Source organism: Zingiber officinale, chromosome 4B (assembly GCF_018446385.1).
Source record: "Zingiber officinale cultivar Zhangliang chromosome 4B, Zo_v1.1, whole genome shotgun sequence".
Classification (NCBI taxonomy): Eukaryota; Viridiplantae; Streptophyta; class Magnoliopsida; order Zingiberales; family Zingiberaceae; genus Zingiber; species Zingiber officinale.
This window is the reverse complement of record NC_055993.1, coordinates 135,648,947-135,675,419: the sequence shown is the minus strand read 5'-3', so window position 1 is coordinate 135,675,419 and position 26,473 is coordinate 135,648,947. Positions and strand designations below refer to the sequence as shown.

At 35.2% G+C, this 26,473-nt stretch overlaps 1 protein-coding gene across 2 annotated transcripts; it reads right to left on the bottom strand.

The window, feature by feature from the left end:
- Nucleotides 1-840: 840 nt before the first annotated feature.
- On the bottom strand, nt 841-25,869 carry LOC121976908 (ER membrane protein complex subunit 10-like). Of its 2 annotated transcripts, none has more exons than XM_042529315.1 (9): nt 25,468-25,869; nt 25,206-25,268; nt 25,022-25,117; nt 23,735-23,782; nt 11,166-11,237; nt 2,713-2,771; nt 2,450-2,540; nt 2,146-2,305; nt 841-1,274 (listed from the first exon to the last, which is right to left on the bottom strand). In XM_042529315.1, exons 1-8 carry the CDS (start codon nt 25,804-25,806, stop codon nt 2,174-2,176), a joined length of 900 nt encoding a protein of 299 aa, XP_042385249.1. In that variant the 5' UTR covers nt 25,807-25,869; the 3' UTR covers nt 841-1,274; nt 2,146-2,173. The 2 variants fall into 2 exon arrangements, with proteins under 2 accessions (XP_042385249.1, XP_042385250.1); XM_042529316.1 differs by having other exon boundaries at nt 2,164-2,305.
- Nucleotides 25,870-26,473: the final 604 nt, after the last annotated feature.

The window sequence follows — 26,473 nt, the reverse complement described above, 5'->3', positions numbered from 1 at the left end:
TTAACGAGACATTTTATAATTGACAGATGCTAGTCTTAATGAACAAACGTAGTGTTATCAATGAATTGTTGGTAGGGATATAAATGAATCAAATGATCATGAGTAAATTTAATGTTCAGCTTGATAAAAACTTATTTATGCCTGTCAATATACATATAAAATTAATTAAATAAATAAATTTAAACATATATTTAATTCATTAATATTCATGAATCAATTTGAAGATATATTCAATTCATTATTATTCATGAATAAGGATAGTAAACAGTTGATGAACACAAATAAAGTTTGTATATAATATTTATAAATAATATTCACAGATAAAACTTGTGAACCATTTTGATCAATAAAATTTTTGTCAATATGATAAATAATAAATAAACTTTTTAAAATGAATAATTAAATTTATAATATTCAATCAAACAAACATAAATTGAGAGTTCAATAAAACATCTAAAGATCAAACCAAACTTAAATCAAACAAACATAAATTGAGACTTCGATAACACATCTAAAGATTAAACCAAACTCAACCATTTCAACAACATATTCATTTTAAACATAACTTAGCTATACCCTATCAAACAAAATAGAACACCACAAAACTTAACTAGTTTACATATCTAATTGTTGAGTACAGTTTATTTCCATTTGAAACTCTTCTGATCTGTTTGGTTAGATCCAGTATTTAACCATTTTATTTCTGATTTCAACGTTTAGGAAGGCTACCAAGTAAGCTCGGCACGAGATACAAAAAAAAAATTACTTAAAGAGGCAAAGGGCACAGGTTTGCCTTAATTTTTAGACACACTTCAATATAAAACTAATAAACAAGAGAAATTCAGCCAATCAATCTATCGATCGAGAAGTTTAACTTCTGTGCATATGGACATTGCTCAAGTACATCTACCAGGTTTACAGAGGCTGGCAAAACATGACGCATTATTGTCATGTTCAACCACCAAATGAGTTCAATCCTTGTGAAGTAAACATTCTGTATTCAACACCAACCTGAGTAAATAATGCGACTAAACCAAATACATTGTGGATTGCAAGTGGAACATCTGAATGAAATTCTACCGAATAATTTTATAAATGAGAATCGAGCATTTGAATCGTGTAGAAAAGGAGGCAACAATGTTTGATGTCAGATCAATCATCAGTTTCATGATTTTGGCGTCGGGACCAAAAAGCTTGAAGCATACAAACAAGAACCGCATTGCTTGCACTTTAGATTGTGAAAGAGGAATGCACCAGCTTTCTCATTCATATTCCTGAAATAAAAATAAAGTAAAATGTTGATCGAATTAAAGCTATAAAAGGGCAGCCCGATGCACGAAGCTCTCGCCATGCGAGGTCCCCGGGAAGGATCCATTGTACGCAGTCTTACCCTGCTTTTTGCAAGAGGCTGTTTCTAGGATTCGAACCCGTGACCTTTTGGTCACATGACAACAACTTTACCGTTGCGCCAAGGCTCCCCTTCTTTGGAATTAAAGCTATGGAAAGTAAAATAAAAAAGAAAGTTTTAGCAGAGTACAAAATTTAGTAGGTTACGCCAAGCGATGGATGCTCTCACATTTCTTTGGAAAGAAAGGAAAAAAAAAACCATTAGGGCTTGTTCACTTACGATGAGAAGTAGGCTGTTAACTCCCTCTCCCTCTCCCTAAAGACATAAGGGATAAAAGAATTTGCCCCCATCAAGTCTTTCTCAAGTAAAGAGCAGAAGAATACTTCAAAGCAATTTTGCATGCTCTCCTCTAAAGTAACGATATGGAAAATTTTAAATCACATCCATTTAAAAAATAAAAACTCTAAGAGAAAGCCAGAGTTGCATCTATTGAGCGAAAACTCCGAGAGACACGTTTAAGATGATACAAGCATGTACTTAGGCGGCCAATAAATACTACATTGAGGTAATATGAAACTATAAAAAGACTGGGTTAGAAACAATAAAACAAGATAAAATTTATTTAAATATAGATGATAATCTAGTAGGAGATAGAGATCAATGACATAAAATGATCCATATAACCGACCTCATCTAGTAGGAGAAGATTTGATTGTTGTATCCATTTAAAAAAAAAGGCAGGTAAAACATGGGACTTGCACTATGTACGACGCAAAAGAAAAGAAATAATGAGGTACCAGGATTAATTTGTGGACCTAAATCTTTTCATCTTCTTCTAACATTAGCACTTGGTGCCAGCTGTGCAGCTTGCCCAGCAGCCCCCTCTTCCGGTGGCATGCTCATGGCTTGAGTCATGGCATTCAGCACAATGAAGACCAGAGGAACTAAATACATCCACTGTTGATGAAAAGGATTCACTGTTAGGCAGCTTTAATTAAGTTGATCACGAATTGCACTTTATGCTAATTGAAAAACATAAACAGACTTGAATGTCCAGATAAAGCCTAGCTGCATATGAAGAAAAACCAAAAGGTATCTTACATATTTAGCCCAGAAAGTTTTTTCAGGAGGCTTTACACCTTCACCAACTCCCTCCTCCACAGCAAGCAATTTTTCAGCAAATGTAGGAGTTCTGCAAGTATTAGAGAATAAAATTTGATATTTATTAACAATGCAGTATATTAGTTAACTAATTGAAACTTTCCATTAAATCAAAACATATACTTGTAAAGTTTTAGTATCAGTGCATTGTACAAAGACATTATGCATGCATACTCCAAGAATAGTTGGACAAGGTCTAGTACCTTGGAGCTTGCTCGCTGATCTTCATAACTGTATATGATGTGAAAGACCACTTTGCAGGCTGAAAATGAGAAGAGATGCATGCAAATATCATTTTATCATCACCAACAGAATGAAAATAATCTTCTTATTAAATTCCTCAATAATCTTTTCAATAGTCATTTTCTAGTTATCTCAAATCAGATTACTTGCAAGCATGAGCTCTATAAAGTTCTTTTTTCCAAAAAAGTAGAACAAAGATCCTATTTAACTTTGCTATGACAATTGATAGGAAGGAAGCCATGGATCTTTACCATTATCGTTATCGTCATGTGGAATTAACATCCATAGAAAAAGGTGTACTCTATATCATGTGTTACACATTAACAGGTTGTGTATAATTTGCTCACCTATGAAAAAGCTCACCTTCACACTAATTATATTTATTCCCCATTTTATGTAGGAAAAACTACCTAAATCATACATTCACTATGTCACAAATTACAGTCTAACACAAGTATTCTTTGTTCCAATCATGAAGGTAAATTCTCAAAGATGCACTTGAAGTTGGAAATTTCCCAAAGGACACCCAAAGTTTTCCTTTCTTCCTCACTCCTACCTTTCTCCCTCTCCTTTGTTTCTTTGTTCCTCTCTCTTTTATTCTCTCTTCTTCTTTCTTCTTACCCTCCCTTCCTCCACCCTACTCCATCCTAAGCTGGCAACCATTGATCCCCACCTCTCTCCTCTCCCTCTTTTTCATCCCTCATTTTCTGTTCCTATATCTCCCTTCCCTAGGGCGGTGCCACTGCCATCACTGATACCCTCCTCTCTCTCCCTCTTTTTTCTTCCCTCTCTCTTTCTTCTTCCTCACTCTTTCCTTAGGTAGTACAAATGTCAATGACAACAACATTATCATTGACAATGGCTTCAGCACCAACGACCTCCACTCTCTTCCTCTTTCTTCCTTCCCTCTCTTTCTTTCTCCTTCTCACTCCTTTGTTTATCTTCTTCTCTTTCTCCCTCTTCCCCCTTAGGATAAAATCCCAGCACAATCACTGACAAGAATGGAAGAGATGAAGAATTATTAAAAAACAAAAGAAAGAAAGAAAGAAAGAAAGAAAAGAAAATAAAAGAGAGAATAAGAATGAGTAAATTTTAAAAATTTTAAAAACTACTACCATAAATGGTTTGCATTGTTATTATATCTAATGTAAGTTAGATTTTACTCAGTTTAATTGAATCTAACTGGCCTGAATTTTAGTTGAATTTGACCTAAATTGGATTAACTTGTGCCCAATTTGGGTCTTAATTAGGTTTTCATGGGAGGATTTAGAGTTTGCTCTGAACTCAAACAGGGATAAAAATAGTAAGAATTCAACCTAAACTGAGCTCGAACCATCAGTCTTAGGCATTGGTTCTGCTTAACCAATTTGAAATGGGTTTTACATTGACAGAGGCTTGATACTATGGATTTTCCTTTCTGATTCCCTTCTTGCCTGTCTTTTGTGAGAGGGTAAGCACCATAGCTCAATGGAAGACAGAGCTACAAAATGGCTACCAGCAGCAGTCAACTGTGTACTGGGTAGAGAGGTTGTAGCTATGATGTAAATCTGATCTAGCATTTGGGTATGAAGATGTGTATAACTTGACAAATGGACAGTCAAGATGATTAAACCACGATAAACTCCAAATGTTTGTTTTGAATGATTATGATAGAGCCAGACCTAACATAAAACCTCGATTTGCCTTGATGCTTCTTTTGTATGCTCATTTAAATTTCATTGTGTCTAGCAAGGTTTGAAATCTCGACCTGTGCCGAGGTTTCGATTCCAAACCAGAACGATACAATTTCGGTATCGTGCCATGCCGATACGGTTTCGATATATATATATAATTTAAGAATAAGTTGTATATTAATTTAGTATAACTTGGCCTTATAAAACTTCTAATAAAAATATATATTTCATATGCTTAGGAAGTAAGAATCTAAAAATAGAAAGCTAAGTATGTTAATATTTATGGTTCCAAATCTCAAATCAAATTAATTCTTAGAAAAAAATATTATCATCTATAATAATTATATAAATTAATCCTAATTTATATATATAAATTATTTACTTATTAATTTAAGTATTGATTTATATAATATATATTAAATATTATAGTTTATATATATATATATTGCATTCTAAAATCAAATTTATTTGAATAATTATATATTTTTTATTTTTTTAATAATTAATTTTTTAAAAAATATTTATAAAATTCAAAAAGTATTTATAAACTTTTAAAATTTTTTATAAAATTTTAATCTATTTTTAATTTATAAAAATAATTTAAAATTTGATTTTAAAATTATTTTAAATTATATAAATATATATTATTTTTTATATTTTAAATAAAAATAATAAAATTATATATTATAATTATATTAATTAATTAACAATTTATTTAATTAATTTTAAATTTATATAATATATAATTATAATTTATATGATAATTAATTAGAAATTCTATATATAATTTAACAATTTAGAAGGGGAGCTTTGGCGTAACGGTAAGGTTGCGTACAACAGGACCCCTCATGATGGGAGTTTCGTGCACTGGGCTGCCCTTTTAAATTTAACAATTTAATAAAATCCAACTTTTTCTCTCATCGCGATTCCGCTTCTTCCCCGCCGCTCTCATCGCGATTCCACTTCTCCCTCTCGCCTGTCGCCGCCACCGCCTCGCCACTCCCTCATCGTCGCCTTCCTTCCGAATAATTCTTCATCTTGATTCCTTCTTCCATCTGTTGCGCATGCATGACACATGCAAAATTGTTGTGCATGTTGTGCCGGTGTCGGAACGGTAAAAACGGCCTGTTTTGAACGACACGGCTCGAGATTTCATTCCTGGTGTCTAGAAATCTCCATTGGACACATTTGTGTAAATATTGTTGTTATAATGTCATGAATAAGTTTTTAACATGTGTTGGAGATTCAAACTCACTACAGGTTGCTAATCTATCATCTTTCAAGATATACATGCTATGTCATGTTATATGGTTCAAGTCAAGTTAGCAAAATTATCTACTATCCTCCAATTCCCGTATGACCTATATTATCCTTGAATTCCATCTGCATCTTACTCCTAAAGAAATCACTATATGCATGAAATAGGGCATGAATATAGTCAAGAGCCACTGGCAATCCTAAACTATCCAAAGTCTCAGTATGAAGCCGCACCAGCTGATCAGATGAGGAGAAAGTCATAAGTGTGCCTCTATGTTGCATCAAGTCCCTCCTTAGGTCAATACACTTGCCTTCCTAGGAATTTGTCACTGGTTATAAAGCACGCCTGATCAATTGAGGCCATATCACCACTCAGAGAAGACTCTTTTTATGTATTTATTTTTTATTAATCTAGGTATCCAGACAGACAGAGACTCTGTCTGACTTAAACAAGGGGTGGGTCTTTATCAACCACAAAATGAAAGTTTCAGGGAAGATAAAAGAGGGGTACTCTTCATTTTTCATTCTAAACTCATGAATGTTGTGTAGAAGGTTTCTGCCTTTTGATTGAGCAAAGTTAGTTCTTTCCTTAGAGACAAAGGGATTTGTTCTTGATCAAGGTCTAGCCTACTTCATTTCTTGGATCTGAGAATGATTTCAAAAAAAGGAGTGCGAGTAGGTTAGCTCACAAGGAGAGTAGGTTAGGTCACATGGACAACTCGTCAGGAAGAAGAGAGAGACCAAAGAAAGACCTAGCTTAGCAGGTCAGGTCTTGGGTCAGCTAACTCAATTCTTGGAGAAAATACTTGGAAAAGGGCATTGGCCAAACATTCATATCTGCCGACAATGGCTTTGATTGATTCCACCATTGAATTTAAAGAAAATAGCTTTCCTATTTGAATCATTATCACGCCTAGAATCAGTGATTATCTTGTACGGATCAATTGTTTAGCTCTAAGTTGTACTGAAGACTAAGAGCATCCGTCCTGATACTACAGTGATTACTAGCTAATGAGCATAGAGTATTAAATGCAGCAGTATCATGGTTAAGAGTTATGATGATGGAACAGGCACCGCATGCCACTCCGTTAGTGGCAGATAAGGATTAATGCATCCACATGATACTTGCCTTCCTACTCAACATTTCCTTGTTGATTTTCCTTATTGTGCCTCCAATTTTAGTTGAGGAAATCAAGTTGGCTACTCTGAACTTTCGAGCATTGTTGTGTTACCTGCAGAGAGGTGTTCGCTAGTTTTATAACTGTGGCATTAACATTACACGTGAGCAATATCTACAAGTACATGGACCTAAGACATGGTGTGATAGTTTAAGTTATGATTTTTAAGAACATATTTGTTTAATGAGGATTGCATGTGCATCATTTATGTACCCCCATATCATTTAGACTCTATTTACCCCGGAGGAAGGAAGTGGAAGGAAGAGGAAACAAGAGAAGGAAAGGGAAGGAAGACAAGGTGGAGAAAGGAAAGACAATAATGTTTACCTAGGCAAGGAGAAGAGAAAAGAGACAAACGGGTAAGAAGAAATGAAATAACCGTGACACCCTTGTCTTCCTCTTCCTTGTTGATTTCGTCCTCGCCCTTATTCACCTGTAAAGAATCACAGCCCTCAGTTTCCCAGAATCAGCCCATGCAGCCTCCTCAATCTGCCAACTTTTGCCTCTGATTATAGACAATTACAGCAGTGCCCAAGCCTCACATTGCACTTTCACCATGTCCCTCTCAAAGTTGCCAATAAGGATAAGCTTTTCATTGTAGCCGAGGTCAAGGAACTCCGACTCCTACCCTTCCAGATCTCGTCAACACCGCCAACTCCCTCCCACATATTGTTGTCATCGCTAATGCTCTCCCCTTCCCCTTCAATCATCGATGCTATACCCACAGAAAGTTTCCCTGTTAATAGTCACTATATCAAGATTATAGAAAAAAATCTTTACTCGTACACAAATGCATATTTGGGAACATTTTGGAGAATAACAAAACTGGTCTGGCTTTTACCGAACTAATTGGTTCTAATGGTTTGCTAAACATGTTGATTACATATCCCATCAAATTGGCTGGTCCAGTCCAGTTTTCATAACTATTTTGGATCTCGAGTGAAAACGTAGTGGGTAAATGCTGATTCTATGGAAGGGGCTCAAAATATCTTCCTTAGTGGTTTCTGAATAGGTAAATGGAGGAGAGGAACTTGAAATCGTCACAAAAATATTGCCCATCTGCTGAATGACTTCTTTTTATGCAAATAAACATATCCTTAGATGTTATGTGGTGACAATTTGAGAGCAACAACACAAATCACACATGAAATGTATTATAGTAGGTAATAGGCAACACATGGATAGCAACTAGGCAAATTGTAACTGAGGTAAACATGAAAGAATATGAACCTTCTCACAGGTTGAATTTGAGTTTTCACTAAACTAAGTGTAATCCGAGTACCAACTAATGATTGGACAAGAACCTTCCACTACTTGTGATCCTGCTTTATTCCCCATTCTAAGTGAAGAGCAAAATTCAGCTCAATGATAAACTGTTCTAACATATTTCTTACCACAGACCAATAAAATGCATTGGAAATATAATTACTAAAAGCACATTTTAATTTAGCTGATGGAGATAAGCCATACTGGTCACTATAAGGAGTCTTAGTTAAATTAGGAATTGGAGAATCTTGGTCAAAACAAAAATATACCAGGTGGGAAATCGTATAAAGATCCTTCTACATAACCTGCCCCTCAATTGCTATCTCCAATAAGCTAGAATTTGTTTTGATCACCTTGATCAGAACTAGTCAAGGTCTCAATGTGTCTCAATCCAAACATATCCAATGGCTAGTTTCATATCCCCATTGAACAAGGCTTCAATGGACAAAACTGGCCTTTCTTCAGTTGTTTTGTTGCAGATTAGATTGTCTAGCTTCTTTTATCTCTCATAAATCATCTACAGGCATATCTAATGAATAGGGCACACGAGGATCAATCTAACCAGAGCAAACACTCTTCACATCTGTACACTAAAGTCATGACTATGCTATCCCCAGAGTAGTATGTCTCGTATATTAATGGCACCGGTTCAAATCATTCAATCATATGTTGCATAGCAATTGTGGTACCAAGTCTTTGGATCCACATATGATGTGGCATTAAAAAACTTAAAATCAATTTCCAACCCTACAAATTAAAGACTAGAATGCATGATGATCAATTACGCATCATTCTTTTCTCGTAACACCTGACATTTCTCAATCTGCCCAATGGGATACCAAGTCTTTGGATCCACTTATGATGTGGCATTAAAAAACTTAAAATCAATTTCCAACCCTACAAATTAAATACTAGAATGCATGATGATCAATTACGCATCATTCTTTTCTCATAACACCTGACACCTCTCCATCTGCCCAATAGGACTAGCATGGCCATCGTAGGGGTTTCAATTAACAAGTTATCATCAGAATGAGAGTTTGCTGCAAAATAAGCTACTTAGCTAACCTTGTTGAGTATAACCTGCAGATAAAGTTTTATACAAGTTAGATATAAAATCCAAGGTTGCAACGATCAATATCCTAACTATAAATGGTAAGAGGTCCACAAGATTGGAGCATGGGATCATACAATCCAACAATTAATGTAAGATGTTCTAGAAATTTATTTGACTTCTAATAAGTATTAACTTTCATTATATTATGTCAGTATGAATGTTTTGAATACTATTGTTTCAGTATCATGAAGCATAAATAAAATTATCCAGTTAATAAATATAAGAAAAATATAATAAAATTCTCAGTTTGATTACTATAAGAGAATAAAATGTCGATCAGGTATAGAATGGTGAAGTATCAATGACGTAAGGATGATTTTGATTACTTATTTGCATGTTGTACATATAATATAAAAAGATGGAAGAGGCTGGAGCTGGACTATTGGTTTATGCGGTTAGCTTCTGATGCATAAAAGGAGGTTGGGACTGGATTTGTTCCAGATATGGTCAGCTGCGGCTGCTTCTAATTTTGTTTCTGATACGTTACTGCAGGCTTTGCTGCTGCTGTGGTGTTATGGTTGGTTGGTGCTGCTGCATGGAGCCAAGCTATGGTGTTTTCTATACTTTGCTGGTTGAAGCAAGCTGGATACGATAGTTTCCAATGTGAATTTTTCTATAGTTTCAAATATGTACATGTTTTTTTGGATTTATATACATGCTCATTTGTGTGTGTGTGTAACAAGTAGAAACTTCCGTAGGATCGATAAGAATTTAGATATCTCCACAATTGCATGATATTGTCCACTTTGAGCCTAAGCCCTCATGGTTTTGCTCTTGGCTCTACCCAAAATACCTCATGCCAATGGAGATATCTTTTCTCTTATAAACCCATGATCTTTCCCATGTGTTTTAATGTGGGACTATGTTTGCAACCTTGCAACCCCAACAATCCCCCCCTCAAACAAAGGACCACAGGCTTCATACGACCGATCCTCGACCCACCAGATCTTCCTGCCCCTCGGTCCACCCGACCTACTAGGACTTCCTTGCCTAGCCGCAGCTAGGACTTCCTGCATGGTGTCTGGTCCTCTTGATCCGAACATAGGAGCCCCCACTTTCTTTATTCGAGGTCAATATTGTACCCACATGGCTCAATCAGACCATAGCTCTTGTGCACAATCGACGGTTAAACCTTCTAGCAATCCGGGTTTTGATATCAATTATAGGATCGATAAGAATTTAGATATCTCCACAATTGCATGATATTGTCCACTTTGGGCCTAAGCTCTCATGATTTTGCTCTTGGGCTCTACCCAAAAGGTCTCATGCCAATGGAGATATCTTTTCTCTTATAAACTCATGATCTTTCCCATGTGTTTTCAATGTGGGACTATATTTGCAACCTTGCAACCCCAACAACTTCTATAAGACGAATAATAAGAACTAAAAGGATCTTTCTAATTAGGAGTTAAATTATAATTGAAAATTTTCTCAAATGATCTATCATGAAAAAAATATTACTATAGTAAAATATTGTTCTTTAAAATGTCTAATTGATGAATATATAAATTTTATCTAGTTGTAGTTGGGACCGAGGTCTAAAACAGTAAGCAAACATAGGATCCAAGTGTAGGTTTGTAAGATCCTAGTCCAATACATATCCTACTTGAGTTTTAGAATGTTAAGCTCATTTAGATCATAAGATATTAAGATCCTAAGGCCTGGATCACAATTTGACTACCATGACAAATCCTCTTTGTTTTGCAGGTAAACAAACTTAAGGAAAATAAACCAGTGGCAAGATTACTAATATGGACCTATAGGCTCAATTGTGTTCCAGTCCATCTCAATCTATCTTGGTTTCAAAACAGATAAATAGCTATATAGATTTGATTGAGACATGTACTAGCATTGAAGATCTAAAGCCTTGCTTAAACTACTTAGGTGACTAAACATCACCACAACCATTTAGAAGAACATACATATCTGAGTAATCTTGGATATTGACAAGCTTCAGCTGACCCATAATTCACTGCCAAAATATTCACACCATCCTGTAAAAGCAAATGCAACTTGCTAAAATGATAAAGCATAAAATTAGTTGAGAAGATGAAACATTGGATTGTAGTCATTAAGAGAGAACTATTATATAATATAAATAGGACTCAATGTAATATACCCTATAAATAAAACACTCAATATGGGACTAGGCACAGAACAAATATAACTAAAATCTACATTAATCTAATAACTCTAGCACTTCCTTTGATATGTAGAGCATAAAGATTACCTATGTTCAACTTGTTACATAAACCAGAGAAAGATCCCAAAAAGAAAATAAAACTAAGACACTTGATGATGATGAAAGTAAAGATATAATACTAGTGCAAGAACTTGAATCTATGCAGCTCTGGATTGCTCTTTGAAGAGTTGATGACTGAGCAGACAATTCCAAAATATCTCACTCAATACACATAAGGAATTCAATATTTAAACTTTTAGAATTTGTAAGATTTATTTTGACAGATCTTTTATGAGTAGTGTTTGGCTCTTCCTTTCACCTTTCGTTCTTAATGATTCATCCCCTCCCCTCACCCCTCAACCCCCATCCCCCAATATTAAAATAAAAAAAATCACAGCTCCTCCACCTAGTAGTGCCTACCACACTCATTTATGCTAGTTTTTTGACAGTTTTTTTTTTTTTTTTTTTGCATTTGCATCACAAGGAATGAGTTTTTGTTTGATACAAAATGTCACGAGTTCAATCAGTAGCACATTTGATCCCTTTTGCCTTGCCGAAAAGGCATGGTGATCGTGCAAAACCTCATCTGTCTAAGCCTTCTCCACTAGAGCCATTCCATCTTTAGTGATCTCGCCACTGCTGCTTGTAGTCAATCACTACAACCCCTTTCTAGTAACAATTAATTCCGTCATTCCCTACGACAGAGTCAACAATAAAGTTCCACAAAATAATTTGTTGCCTAGAGGTGGGCCACCACTTCTTATTGGGATTTTCTGCAAATATTAAGACAAAGGAGATAACTCTACTTGATCGAAAACTATAGATACAACAAGAAGTAGATTTAATTTTTTTTTGGTTTAGTCAATTTTCAGCATTTACCTAGGTTTTCTCATAAACCAAAAAAATCCAACTCGAAGTAGTTTTCTCATAAACCAAACTATCGCTAGTTTTCTAGTTTATCATGATTTTTATTTTATAAATATAGATTTAGTGTGCAAGCTTCTTGAATTTTATATAATAACATAAGGGATGAGCTTAAAACCCAAAGAACTAAAGTGGATAATCACGAACATACAAGTCTAGCATTATGCAAAATGCATCATAACAATCATTCCATGCTTAAAGAAAAACCTGAATAAAATAATAGGCATAAGCCAAAGTAACATATAGGAAATGCCATTGAGCATGTTAAGGCAAATACTCCTAGTTATGGGGACCGAATAATCCAAATGCATTTGATGATTGGTCAGGCAAAACAATAGAATCCTTTATATTCATCTTGGACTTATTGTTTTTGGGCTAAGAGGACTAACTCGAGCCAAATTAGGAGGAAAAGTTTTATTAGTCTTACATGATACCCGTTTCTCCGATACTAAAAAAGCTATCATTGGACTTATAGAGGTAGACATGAATGCCAATTTAGGCATTACATACTTATGTCCTAACTTTAATATGGCCATAAGAGACTTTGTAAAACACATTCAAATCCATATCCAAGCCAAAGGCTATGGCCAATTCTAGGGAGATAATCTTCAATTAGATATCATCTTTTTAGGCAAAACTATGAATCACATGCATAATCATTTTAAAATATCTGTTACAAATATGATCGAAGCCTTAACCACGAAACGCATACACTTTCTTAAACCACACTTTAGCAGGATTAGAATTGAATATTAATTTACAAAATCCTGATACCACTTTAAAACCAACTTCGTCACTTACGTACAAAAACAGAAACAACCAACTTTTAGTTAGATTTTCTGGATATCGACCCACATCAATGACACCTGACATAGAAAGAGAAGAGGAACCAGTAATGCAACTGAACTTAATGAATCAAGTAAAAACCTAAGAGCAAGTATTGTTTGCCCTGGGAACAGACATTTACAACTTATGGCTCTCTATATGAGAAAGGTAGAAATGATACCTCTTAATCTCATTAATCCAGCAGAATCGTCTGCTACTTCTAGACCATATGATGTACGTCTACCTAAAAGCACTATGAAAACAATGGATTATGGTCAAGGACATCCACCAAGAACACAGATTGTACCATATACTAATAATAACTCATTAGTCAGAACCGTAGGAAAATGTAGACCACCAGAAATGACTTTTTTCAATAAAGATATTGTGTTACTGAATGTGACCCTCAGTTATATGACAGCCTCAGTAAAAAGAGATTATCAAGCCCAACATGAAATGGACATAGAAACCGGAGATGCTATGATCCATGTAGGGGAAAATTACTTAGGAGATGTAGCTAGAGCAGCTTGGGAAGACTTTAAAAGTCACTTTCCAGAAGTAGCTTGTATTGCCTCACAAGGCAATAATATTCTTAATTTTTGCTATGCAATTCATAGACTTTTAACTACACAAGATGCCAACACTGGACTAAATATTAGGCAAAAAGAAGCTATGAGAGATTTAGAGCAACTCCAACTATTTAATTGGAATTATATTAAACCCTTCTGGAACACGTTTCTAGCTCTTATAGGCGTATCAGGAAACTATTGTAACTCAGCTCTAGGGGGAAGACTTTTCAAAACTACCAGGAAAATTAGGCAAAGAAATCCATAAATCCTGACAAATTTACAAGTTCCAACATTATATGACAACATTGGTGTATATATACAACATATTTTAACTACACTTAAGACCAAATGCACTTACATACAAATACAAAAACAACTTAAGAACCAACAATATGAGTTCTGTAGTCAAATCTACACACTGCAACAATATGGAAGTCAACAGAATCAAATATGATACAAACAAAAACATTGGAATAGACTCCCAGCTCCTAAACCAAAACTTACTCCGAAAAAGACTTATTACATCAGGAAAAGCCAAGAAAGAAAGCCCTATTTAAATAAAGAAAAGCATGTGCGATGCTTTAAACCAAATAAAACTTACTCAAATACTATTACTTGCTTTACTTGTCATAAACCTGACCATCTATCATCTGCTTGTCCAGATAGAAAAAGCTTGTACAGCCGAGAAGCTGAAGTAGTCGACAATACAAATTTTGACTTAATAGAAGTCCAATTAGATGTTTCTAGTACTTATTCTATTTACTCCATCCTATCTATACTTGATCTTCAAGATATGTCAACTCCGTTACAAAAAGATTATTCTTTAATCAATTCTTTTTTAGATTCCACATATGACTAGTTCAGAAGAGGATCCACTAGCCGATCCCGTTTTTGAGACAACTTTACATGACTTTCAACCGTTATCACTTATGTATCACCAATTTATCCCTCAAAACTTAACTGATCTACGTTCTGACCAATGAATTTGCTCTTATGACTCGGTTCTCAAAGAAGGGTCCGATAATATCTCTTGTTTTACTTGCGGCTATTACCCTTCCATTTTACAACGAGGTACTTGCAAACTATGCAAGAAACAAAGTTGTAATTTATGCCTTAGCGCTCTTTTTCAAATCAGCATACAATTAAATGAAGCACGAGAAATACTTTGTTAGAATCACGGGCTTCTATCCTGGAAACTAGAATAAACCTATTAGAAACAGAACTTGCTCTTCTGAGAGAAAGCACTTGTCCATACGGACACTAGCCCTTCCTCGAATACACAAGATCCTTATACGGACAAAGGAAAAAAGTCCCCCTCATTCTGGAAGAACCAATTAATCCTGAATTCGTATTTATTCAAACACCAAGCATTTGTAATACTGGGCTCACTATTGATATTCGCGTACAATGTACCCTGAATATCCAAGACCATGAACTTATTTTACATGTTTTTATGGATAACGGAGCCACTACCTCCACCATTGACGAAAGTTTACTCACATTTTTTCTCCCCTCTACTTTAATTAAGACAACCAATACTCCGCTCTTAAGTACCCCAATTTGACGGCCAGCAACTTAGTTGTCATAAATTCGTAAAAAATGTCCATATCCGTTTTTATACGAATTGTGGTGTTTTTAGCTCTCCCCTTACTTTAGCCCAACTTTGGACTCAACCTATGCCTCATAAATCAATACCTCTTATTCTTGGTCTTAATTTCCTTGTTTCCCCTAACCGTGTTCTTTTACTTACTAAGGATTACGCGGTTTTCCTATCTACTCCTATTATTTCTCCCATCTTGTCTGCCTACCCTAGTTCCCTTATATAAGAACAAGGGAGAAATACAAAATTGTGCAAACTATAGGGGTATTAAACTAATGAGGCATACTATGAAACTTTGGGAAAAAGTAATATAAAAAAGATTAAGGAAGGAGATCACAGTGACAGAAAATCAATTTGGGTTCATGCCTGGAAGGTCGACAATAGAAGCTATACATCTTCTTAGACAATTAATTGAAAAATATCGGGAGCAAAAACAAGATCTACACATGGTATTCATTGACTTAGAAAAAACTTATGATAGAGTCCCAAGAGAAATTATATGGAGAATTTTAGAAAAGAGAGGTGTTAGCGTAACATATATTGAACTAATTAAGGATATGTATGAGGATGTAACGACCAGAGTAAAGACTTCAGGCGGAGTAACTGAAGCATTTCCAATAAAGATAGGGTTACATCAAGGATCAGCCCTAAGTCCCTATCTTTTTACACTAATTATGGACGAACTCACTGCGCACGTTCAAGACACAGTACCGTGGTGCATGTTGTTTGTAGATGAAAAATTATTTTGATAGATGAGACACATGAAGGAGTAAATGTTAAGCTAGAATCTTGGAGGGAAACACTAGAAGGGAAAGGTTTTAAACTTAGTAGATTAAAGACAGAATATATAGAATTTAAGTTTAGCAATATTATAAGTAATGAAACAATTGTTAAGATAGGAGAGGACGAGTTGCCCGGAACCGAGAGATTTAAATATTTAGGATCATTTTTACAAAATGATGGAGGGATTGAGAGAGATGTCTTACATAGAATACAAGCAGGATGAGTGAAATGGAAGGGAGCGTCAGGTGTTTTATGTGACCGTAAAGTACCTCTTAAACTTAAAGATAAGTTCTATAAAACCGTAGTTAGACCTGCTATGTTATATAGAGCTGAATGTTGGGCTATGACTCGAACACATAAGCATAAGATGAGAGTTGCAGGGATGAGGATGTTAAGGTGGATGTGTGGACATATGAAGATGGACAAAATAAGGAATGAGAGCATTAGAGAGAAAGTCGGAGTTGCATCTATTGAGGACAAACTCCGAGAGACACGTTTAAGATGATACGGACACATACTTAGACGACCAATAAATGCTCCAGTTAAGTGATGTGAAACTATGATAAACATGCATATCAAACGAGGAAGAGGACGACCAAAAAAGACTTGGTTAGCAACAATAAAACAAGATAAAATTTATTTAAATATAGATGATGATATAATAGGAGATAGGGCTCAATGGCGTAAAAGGATTCGTACAGCCGACCCCACCTAGTGGGAAAAGGCTTGGTTGTTGTTTGTTTGTTTTGTTTTGTTTGTCCGCCTACCCTTTCGAGGTCAGCGTTAGGAAGCGTGGTGACACCCCTCCCCTCCTGCTGAATCCTGTAACCCTACTTCTTCTTCCACCTCTCTGTCCTAAACCTAAACCCTGCTCTAAAAAACCTATATTTCCATACAGGAAAACTCGATTTCAGCCCTGATGAAGACATAGACGAGTTTTCAGAAACCTATTACCAAGACTGTTTCAAACCGTCATACTTAAATAATTTACTTAAATAGGGCTTTCTTTCTTCGCTTTTCTTGATATAATAAATCTTTTTGGGAGTAAGTTTTGGTTTAGGAGCTGGGAGTCTATTCCGATGTTTTTGTTTGTATCTTATTTGTTTCTGTTGACTTCCATATTGTTGCGGTGTGTAGATTTGACTACAGAACCCATATATTTGGTTCTTAAGTTGTTTTTGTATTTGTATGTAAGTGCATTTGGTCTTAAGTGTAGTTAAGATATATTGTATACGTACATCAACGTTGTCATATAATGCTAGAACTTGTAAGTCTATTCAAGATTTATGGATTTCTTTACCTAATTCTCCTGGTAGTTTACTGAAAAGTCTTTCCTCTAAAGCTGGGTTAGGGTAGTTTCCTAATACGGCTGTAAGAGCTAGAAAGTCGTTCAAGAAAGGTTTAATATAATTCCAATTAAATAATTGGAGTTGCACTAAATCTCTCATAGCTTCTTTTTGCCTATATCTAGTTCAGTGTTAGCATCTCGTGCAGTTAAAAGTCTATAAATTGCATAGCAAAAATTAAGAATATTATTACCTTGTGAGGCAATACAAGTCACTTCTTCTGGAAAGTGAGTTTTAAAGTCTTCCCAAGCTGCTCTAGCTACATCTCCTAAGTAATTTTTCCCTACACGGATCATAGCATCTCCGGTTTCTATGCCCATTTCATGTTTGGCTTTATAATCTCTTTTTACCGAGAGTATCTATTGTTCTAAATAAATATCATATAACTAAGGGTCATATTCAGTAACACAACATCTTTACTAAAAAAAGTCATTTCTAGTAGTCTAAGTTTTCCTATAGTTCTAACTAATGAGTTATTATTAGTATATGGTACAATCCATGTTCTTGGTTGATGTCCTTGACCATAATCCATTGTTTTCATGGTGCTTTCAAGTAGGCGTACATCATATGGTCTAGAAGTAGTAGTCGATTCTGCTGGATTCATGAGATTTAGAGGTACCACTTCTACCTTTCTCATATAGAGAGCCATAAGTTGTAAATGTCTATTTCCCAGGGCAAACAATACTTGCTCTTGGGTTTTTACTTGATTCATTAAGTTCAGTTGCATTACTGGTTCCTCTTCTCTTTCTATGTTAGGTGTCATTGATGTGGGCTGATATTCAGAAAATCTAACTGAAAGTTAGTTGTTTCTGTTTTGTACATAAGTGACGAAGTTTGTTTTAAAGTGGTATCAGGATTTTGTAAATTAATATTCCATTCTAATCCTGCTAAAGTGTCAGAATTGTATTCTTTGGGTTTAAGAAAATGTATGCGTTTCGTGATTAAGGCTTTAATCATATATGTAACAGATATTTTAAAATGATTATGCATGTGATTCATAGTTGCATATGTTACATTCTAATTAAGCACACTTGAATTCTATAACTGATATTCTTCTGAGTCTTGGCCTATCTGTTGAATCTCATTGCCAATTCTTAGAACACAAGGTAGAAAACTTACTTACCGTTTCTTTACAACAACAAAAATTGTTAGCAGAAGTCTTACGGAATCTGGACTACCTAAAACTTCAAGAAACTTAGCACCTCAACTAAAACATGTTCCACAAACAGATACTCAACAACTACTACTTCAATCAAAAGACTTGATTGTAAGCAACAAAACACAACTTTATGAAAAATTAGATAAGCTACACCACTTATTAGAAGAATTGAAATATAAATAAACAAATTGAAATATGAAAATACACATTATGAAGATGCTATAGAATATACTAAGGGGGCGTTTGGTTTAGGGGAATAGGAGTGAGGAATGAGAATGAGTGTCATTGTTAATGTTTGGATTATAGGAATAGTAATACAAATAAGGGAATGAATCCTTGAAATTGGGTAATAACTCATTCCCATATACCTCTCCTTCAATGAGTCATTACCCTATTTTCATCAATCAAAATATTCCCTTATTCCAAAAATATTCTGGACCTAAAACTAAAATTTTCTCCCTTAATATCAAATATCAAAATATATTTATTTATTTTTTCTTTCATATCACTTCTTTCTCCTTGTTCTCTCTCATCATATTTTCTCTCTCATCATTTTATCGCACACTTTCTCTCTCCTTAATCTCTCCTATCACACTCTCTTTCCTCTTTTTTTTTTCTTATTACACTTTCTTTCTCATTATACTTTCTCTCTCCTCAATCTCTTCCATCGTACTCTCTTCCTTCTTTTTTTCTCATCATACTTTCTCTCTCCTCAATCTCTCCCATTACACTCTCTTTTCTCTTTTTTCCTCAACACACTTTCTCTCTCATCATACTTTCTCTCTCCTCAATCTCTCCCATCACACTCACTGTTATCTTTTTTCTCATCATACTTTCTCTCTCATCATACTCTCTCTCCTCATTTTTTTCTCATTACATTTTCTCTCTCTTCATCCTCTCCCATCATACTTTCTCTCACATCATATTTTCTCTCTTATCTTCTCTCATCATGCTCTCTCCTATCACACTCACTTTTCTCATTTTCTCTCATCATACTTTCTCTCTCTTCATTCTTTCTCATCATACTTTCTCTCTCACCATTCTCTTTCATCATATTTTTCTCTCACATTCATCTTTCTCTCACATCTAATTTTTTCTCTTATTTTCCTTTAAGGGTAAAAAAGGAAATTTTGATTTATTCCGATAGAAAATATGCAACTAACCAAACATTGCTTTTAAGAGTAATATCCATGCTCATACCCATTCTCATTCCACAATACAATGATTCTCATTCCGATTCCTATTCCTAGAAAAGAACCAAACGCCCCCTAAATAATTCTTCACTACAAAAGACGACGAATATTGTCAACTTGAACTTACTGGAAAAGGAGATCAAAGTCAGGTACAACAAAATAATACAATTATAGCACTAATTACTTCTCTTCATTATAGATTAACTTTAATCGAAACAAAACTACTCTAGTTAGAAACTCATACTTCTAAATTCCAGTGAACTTAAGGAGGCTTTTGCTAAACTTAACAAAGATCTAAGCAAGTTATCTTTAGGCAAAACTCTTCCTAAGACACCACCGGTCACTTCAAAATTTTTAACTTATCAACAAAATAAGTCCCACAAAAACTGAACGTTTTAATGATCCTTCCAACAGTAAAGTCTATGGAAGCAAATACATCTTCTTTATAGTTAGATGCTATAACCAGAAGAAATAGTACTTCAACTTTAGGACCTCTCAGATTAGAGGAAGTAATAAAGATCTTACAATTTTCTCCAATGAACAATTAAACACTTTAAATCCCAGAAAATTATATAGTCAAGGAATTTTAAACTTTTCAACATCAGTATATAGGCGTGACAAGAAGTCCTTCATCTTCCCGATGGGGGAGAAGTCAAACTTGGACTAATGACAAAAGAGGCTGCCAAAGCTTTATATCTTAGAAAACACAATTATATTCATCTTGGACTTATTATTTTGGGGCTAAGAGGACTAACTCGAGCCAAATTAGTGGGAAAAGTTTTATTAGTCTTACATTATACTCGTTTCTCCGATACTAAAAAAGCTATCATTGGACTTATAGAGGTAGACATGAATGCCAATTTAGGCATTACATACTTATATCCTAACTTTAATATGACCATAAGAGACTTTGTAAAACACATTCAAATTCATATCCAAGCCAAAGGCTATGGCCAATTCCAGGGAGATAATCTTCAATTAGATATCATCTTTTTAGGCAAAACTATGAATCACATGCATAATCATTTTAAAATATCTATTATAGATATGATTGAAGCCTTAACCACAAAAGACATACACTTTCTTAAACCCAAAGAATACAACTCTGACACTTTAGCAGGATTAGAATGGAATATTAATTTATCCTAATACCACTTTAAAACCAACTTCGTCACTTATGTACAAATTCTGGATACTAGCACACATCAATGGCACCTGACATAGAAAGAGAAGAGGAACCAGTAATGCAACTGAACTTAATGAATCAAGTAAGAACCCAAGAGCAAGTATTGTTTGCCCTGGGAAACAAACATTTACAAGTTATGGCTCTCTATATGAGAAAGGTAGAAGTGGTACCTCTTAATCTCATGAATCCAGCAGAATCGTCTGCTACTTCTAGAGCATATGATGTACACCTACCTGAAAGCAGGGGAGGGGAGGGGGGGCTTGAGATCAATTGAAAAGCTAACTAAAAAGTATGTTCCAGTGTTATTTAAGCCCTTGAGATCAACTGTATAGTCAGTCATAGTTAAGTATAAATTTTAAGTGTGATAGAATGTCGAAGTAAGTATGAGAACTCCTATGCACTGTAAAGTTAGAGAAGGCCATAAAACTATCCCCAACACTCAAACCCTTAAGCGGCTAGTGGTTCCTAATATTAATCTAACTTTATTCCTAGTGCCAGTGCTTTATTTGCCATGGTGGAGGTCACCTAGTGTCAAAATGGCCCGTATAGTGTTGGCCATAACACCTGAACATGAAGACATCGCTGTGAAAGTCAAGGGAGTGATGAAGAGATTGAAACCTTATGAATCCTTAAACTAATGGAGATGAGAAAAAATATGGGATCTCACATGGTGCTTTGCATCTCATCACAATGCTAGATACAATGAGACATAGAACCACACTAATATTTTTTAAACCACTGCAAAATATAGAAAGCGAGCATGCAAAATTGTAATAGATAATGAGAGTTACATAAATGTTGTTACTACAATGGCCCTTTCTAGAATACAACTCAACTAGAACACCACCCAAAATCGTCACAAAGTTGCATGAGTAAATCAAATATTTCTCAGTCATAGGAAGATGTCTGATTTATGTTGAATGGGTTCCTGCATAGACAACATATTGTGGGCAGAATATTAGTGGTGGTGGTTAGCACCAGGTATCCTGTATCCAGCTTATGCCGACTATGCCGTAATCTTGGGGTGATTGGACAGGTCTCATGTAAATTTTCCACTTACCACTAGGTAAATCGGGAAGCACAGCGGGTGACGCATCAACCCATCAGTTAATTCGCCGAAGCTGGGTCTCGATCCTTAGATGCCTAGGAAGGGAAACTGAAAATGCACCCTGTCGCTGCACCATTGCCCCGGCGGTGAACCATATCAAAACCTACTTTAATTGAGCCCAAATCCAAGTCACAAATAAAATCAACTCAATCATTAAGTCAGTTCCTTCACCTCCTACCACAATCAAAATTTGAGAAAGAAGAGAAGGATCTAAGAGTGATGCTGGCTTTAGTGGCCAGGACACTAAAGTTGACACTAGTAACCCATTTGCTAACCTTAAGGAAACCTCAAGGGACTTTCAAGACATAACTTTTGAAGAGTTTCACAATGACTTACCACCTTTAGACATAGTTCAACACATACTCCTTGTTCCAGATTCTCAATTACCAAATCCCCACACTACCACATGAGTTGCAAGAAAGAGCTGAATTAAATATACAAATCAAAGCACACTTTTTAGAAAAGTATAAGTTCTTGTCTTGTCCATGCACTACTGACCCCTAAAAGAGAGAACTCTGGAAAATCATTTTTTAGTCAATCATGTCATCAATAAGATCACTGTTGAATATATATCTACACTTTATGGCATGCACAAGTTGATAGTTGGAGCACAAGAGTTAATCACGATGACTTTTGTATTGGGTATAACCAAGATGAATCGAGATAATATTATTATTATTTGTTAACTTGTGTGCATACAGGATAATGTCAAAACTATACTATTTCAAATCGAACACAAGTTGTTTTATTTTTTTCTTTTTCTTCATCTCCTTCCTCCTTCAATCACCAATTCGCCAACAACACAATACATCGGAACAATATTGGTCTCAGCGCGACTCGAGATTTGAACCTTGGGTATAACTAATCTAGAATTAGTGATGAATGGAAAACACCTTTAAAAACCATAATGAGTTGTATGAATAGAAAGATATGTCATTTGAACTTTTGAATTTTCCTCTAATTCCATCAAGTTGCCCCAAAATATTATTGTCTTTTATCAACATTTAAGAGGAAATCAGGGACTTGTTTGAGAAATTGACTGGAATCAAATCGGCCACTGTCAATCTCATTCCATCTACGTTGTTCCAGATCGAGATGGACCGAGTTTACCAACTATGGATACACATAAAAATATTCTAAAGTTCAAATATTTTACAGCTATGTAGAACAAATTGAGTTCTTTTACTCTTATGACATAGGAATATAGGATGGATGTTTATAGACTTTGGTTGGTCCCAAGCTTAAATCTTCCCAAACAATACCATATATTTAAGAACCATGATGACTCTAACAAGAATTCCAGAAAGACTACACTTGCAAGCAAAGAGAACTATTTCCCATCACTCAAATAATAGCAGGTCACGTAACAATGATGAAGCTCATCACTACTGAGACACCCTTTTAGTGCATATATGCATAGTTCGATATAAACCAAAAAAATTAATTGAAGTATGAGCAACAAAGAATTTTAGCTAATTTCTTATCAAAGAATGTAAATAAACACAAGACACAATTTTCAAGTAACATGGCCGTATGGGAAGGAACTATGCATGAAGGTTTTTTTTACAAATAACTGGATATCATTACACATGCCAATCAAAAGAAATAGTAATTACCGCATGGATGATAAAATGCTCGTCCAAAATCTCTCTAGGGATGCACCTCTGAAACAAAAACCTAGTTAGAGAAGTAGCAATTGGCATCCAATTGCATGTAAAAACTAAATCCATCTACTTCTATTGCTATTAAGCACAATCAAAATCAACATGATATCCTTCAGGAAATGATCTTGAATATTATGAAATACAGATACATGATGCCCATTTTCATAATCATGCAAAACACCGTATGGTTTAAAGAGATTGATAATATGTTGATAAAGTTGCACATAAAATAAAAAATTGTAAATTTGTTTTACATTCCAAAACATTATTGATTATTATCTGGAGGATAATATCTTAAACTAGTCCATGAAAGAATTATCTTAAAACAAATTTACAAGCTTGCAAAAGCATCAACTAGGTATCTCAAGAAAAATCATGTAACCATAGTTGAACTCATGGAAGAGTTGAAAGGTAAAAAATCTAACTAGACATTTCTTGTGTGTGTGTGTGTATAAACAAGCTTACATAATCTGACCCAAACATTTAGAACCAACAATTAGAGCATCCACATCAATTACCCTATCTAAAGATTATATCCTAAATTTTGGATAGGGTAGCTAAAAAATATTTACATCAGCTACCCTATCTATTCCCTAAATTTAGATTTGATGAATAGTGATTCTCTAAATTTAGGGAATGAAACCTCTACCATAAAAGTAAAATAATATTTCTTTTTAATCTCTCTCCTTCCACTCATTCTTTTCAATCTCTCTCCTTCCACTCATTCCATAAATATAATAATAAAAAAATAGAAGAAAGAGAAGAAAATAATAAAAAATTGAAAATAATAGAAATTTTAGGCTAGTTGATGTAATGTGCAGTGAAAAATGATTGTATAAATTTAATAAAGTGAGTTATTTATCCTAAATTTTATATATAGTGATAGGGAAACTGATGTGGGTGCTCTTATAAAACTACTGCAAAGTGAAGACATGTTAAGTAGATAAAAGAAAATCGGCTAATGAAATATATTTAGTGTGGACCTTATTCTTATGTCATTGACTTGTAATTCATGCATACCTCTATAATGAACTTTATTTTACTATTTCATAGTATAAAGCCGGACCTAAAGATCTGACACTATCTTGTTACTATATGGTGCTTAAGAAACAAAACTGAATTTTCAGAATCATTAATTGGCCTTTCAGGTTCAAATTAGAATGAAAAAGCGAATAGAACACGTGGAAAAAATTTGAAGTTAAACAGAAGGATTAGAAAATCAACGGGTTGTTTACTCACAGCTCTGACTGATGAAACAACAAAATCTCTTCCTGGAGGATCTAACACATTAGATGGCACTCTGATCGTATAGTAGCCATCTTCTTTCAATAGTTTCTGCAGCAAATTAAATTTAGCGTCAATTCTATTACTCATCTAAATTCCAGTCGCACAAAAAAAGACATTTTCTTCGAAAGCAAATTACCTTGAAAGCCTTCTTTTCTTCCTCTGTCAGTGCGTTTCTCGAGAACCTAAGCTTAGTTAGAGTCTGCAATCATATCCAACATCACTGAGAGAAGCAATAATTTGAATGGTAAAAGGCCAACACTCTCACTATAGCGCTTAATCGGTAAAAATTACATTTTTTCCCCACCCGATCAGAAAAGGAATCATCAAAAACTAAAACTAAATAGCGGTAGATCATCGTAGAAAAAAAAAACAAAGGGAAAGTGAAAACTCATCTATACCTGTCCTCCATGGCTCCAGGACTTGAGGCGAGCCGTAAAAGTTCCAGCAGGCGAGAACCCAGGGGTTCCCAACTCATGCTCCAGAGAGAACTGGATCGACTTCGAATCGGAGGATCCGGCTAGCAGATCAAGTTCGGGTCTTCGGCGGACTGGTGTTTGGGTAGGGATGTAGAGCTGGGGATCGGCGGCTGGTCGGCCGCCCTCGAGCCCGAACTCCTCGTCATCCTGCATTAACTCATCGGACTGGAACCCAGCGGCAAACGAGATCGAGAGGAAAGCTAAGAAGAACTGCAAAGACAGCAGCCGGCGATTGGTCTTCGCCATCTCTGAGCTCTGCATCCGGAGCGCCAAGCTTTGCTGGAGCCATGGCCAGTTTCCATCTAATTTGAGTTCTCTTGTGTCCGGCTCAGCCGGCCCATTTGCAGTTCATATCCCCAAATTCCTCTATCTCCTGTCTATTGGACGGACCAGATTACATCTCAAGATATCATGACATTTTTAAGATATGTACAGTATCCTCGTGATGTGCAAGATATCCTTGAGATATAATTTGATTCGTCCGATCGACAAAAAGACAAAGGAACATACAAATTTAGGGATAGAGGATCTGAACTCGCCCATTTGTCAGTTATAATTTGAGGTGGTTTAGCCGAACATGGCAACAGACAATTGGCTCAATAGTATCCGAAAACGTGGCAAGTGGAATGGGAGAGAAGATCCCTCCAGATGGTCCATAATATAATAACGATTGAATTATCATCGTGATTCAATTGTAATTAATTATGCTTTGAGTTTGTCTTTCTATTTAGATTATAATTTATATTAGGATGGATTCTATTTAGATTATAGTTTATATTAGGATGGATGATCAGAGGCCATTCAAAGACTATCGGCAATCGGCGGATGGGCGAGTTACTAGGTGTCAAGCGGGAGATGGCCTCTGACCACCCACCCCCGACCTAAACTAAAATGTGGGTAGGAAGGTGAAGCCAAGGAGAGACTTAAA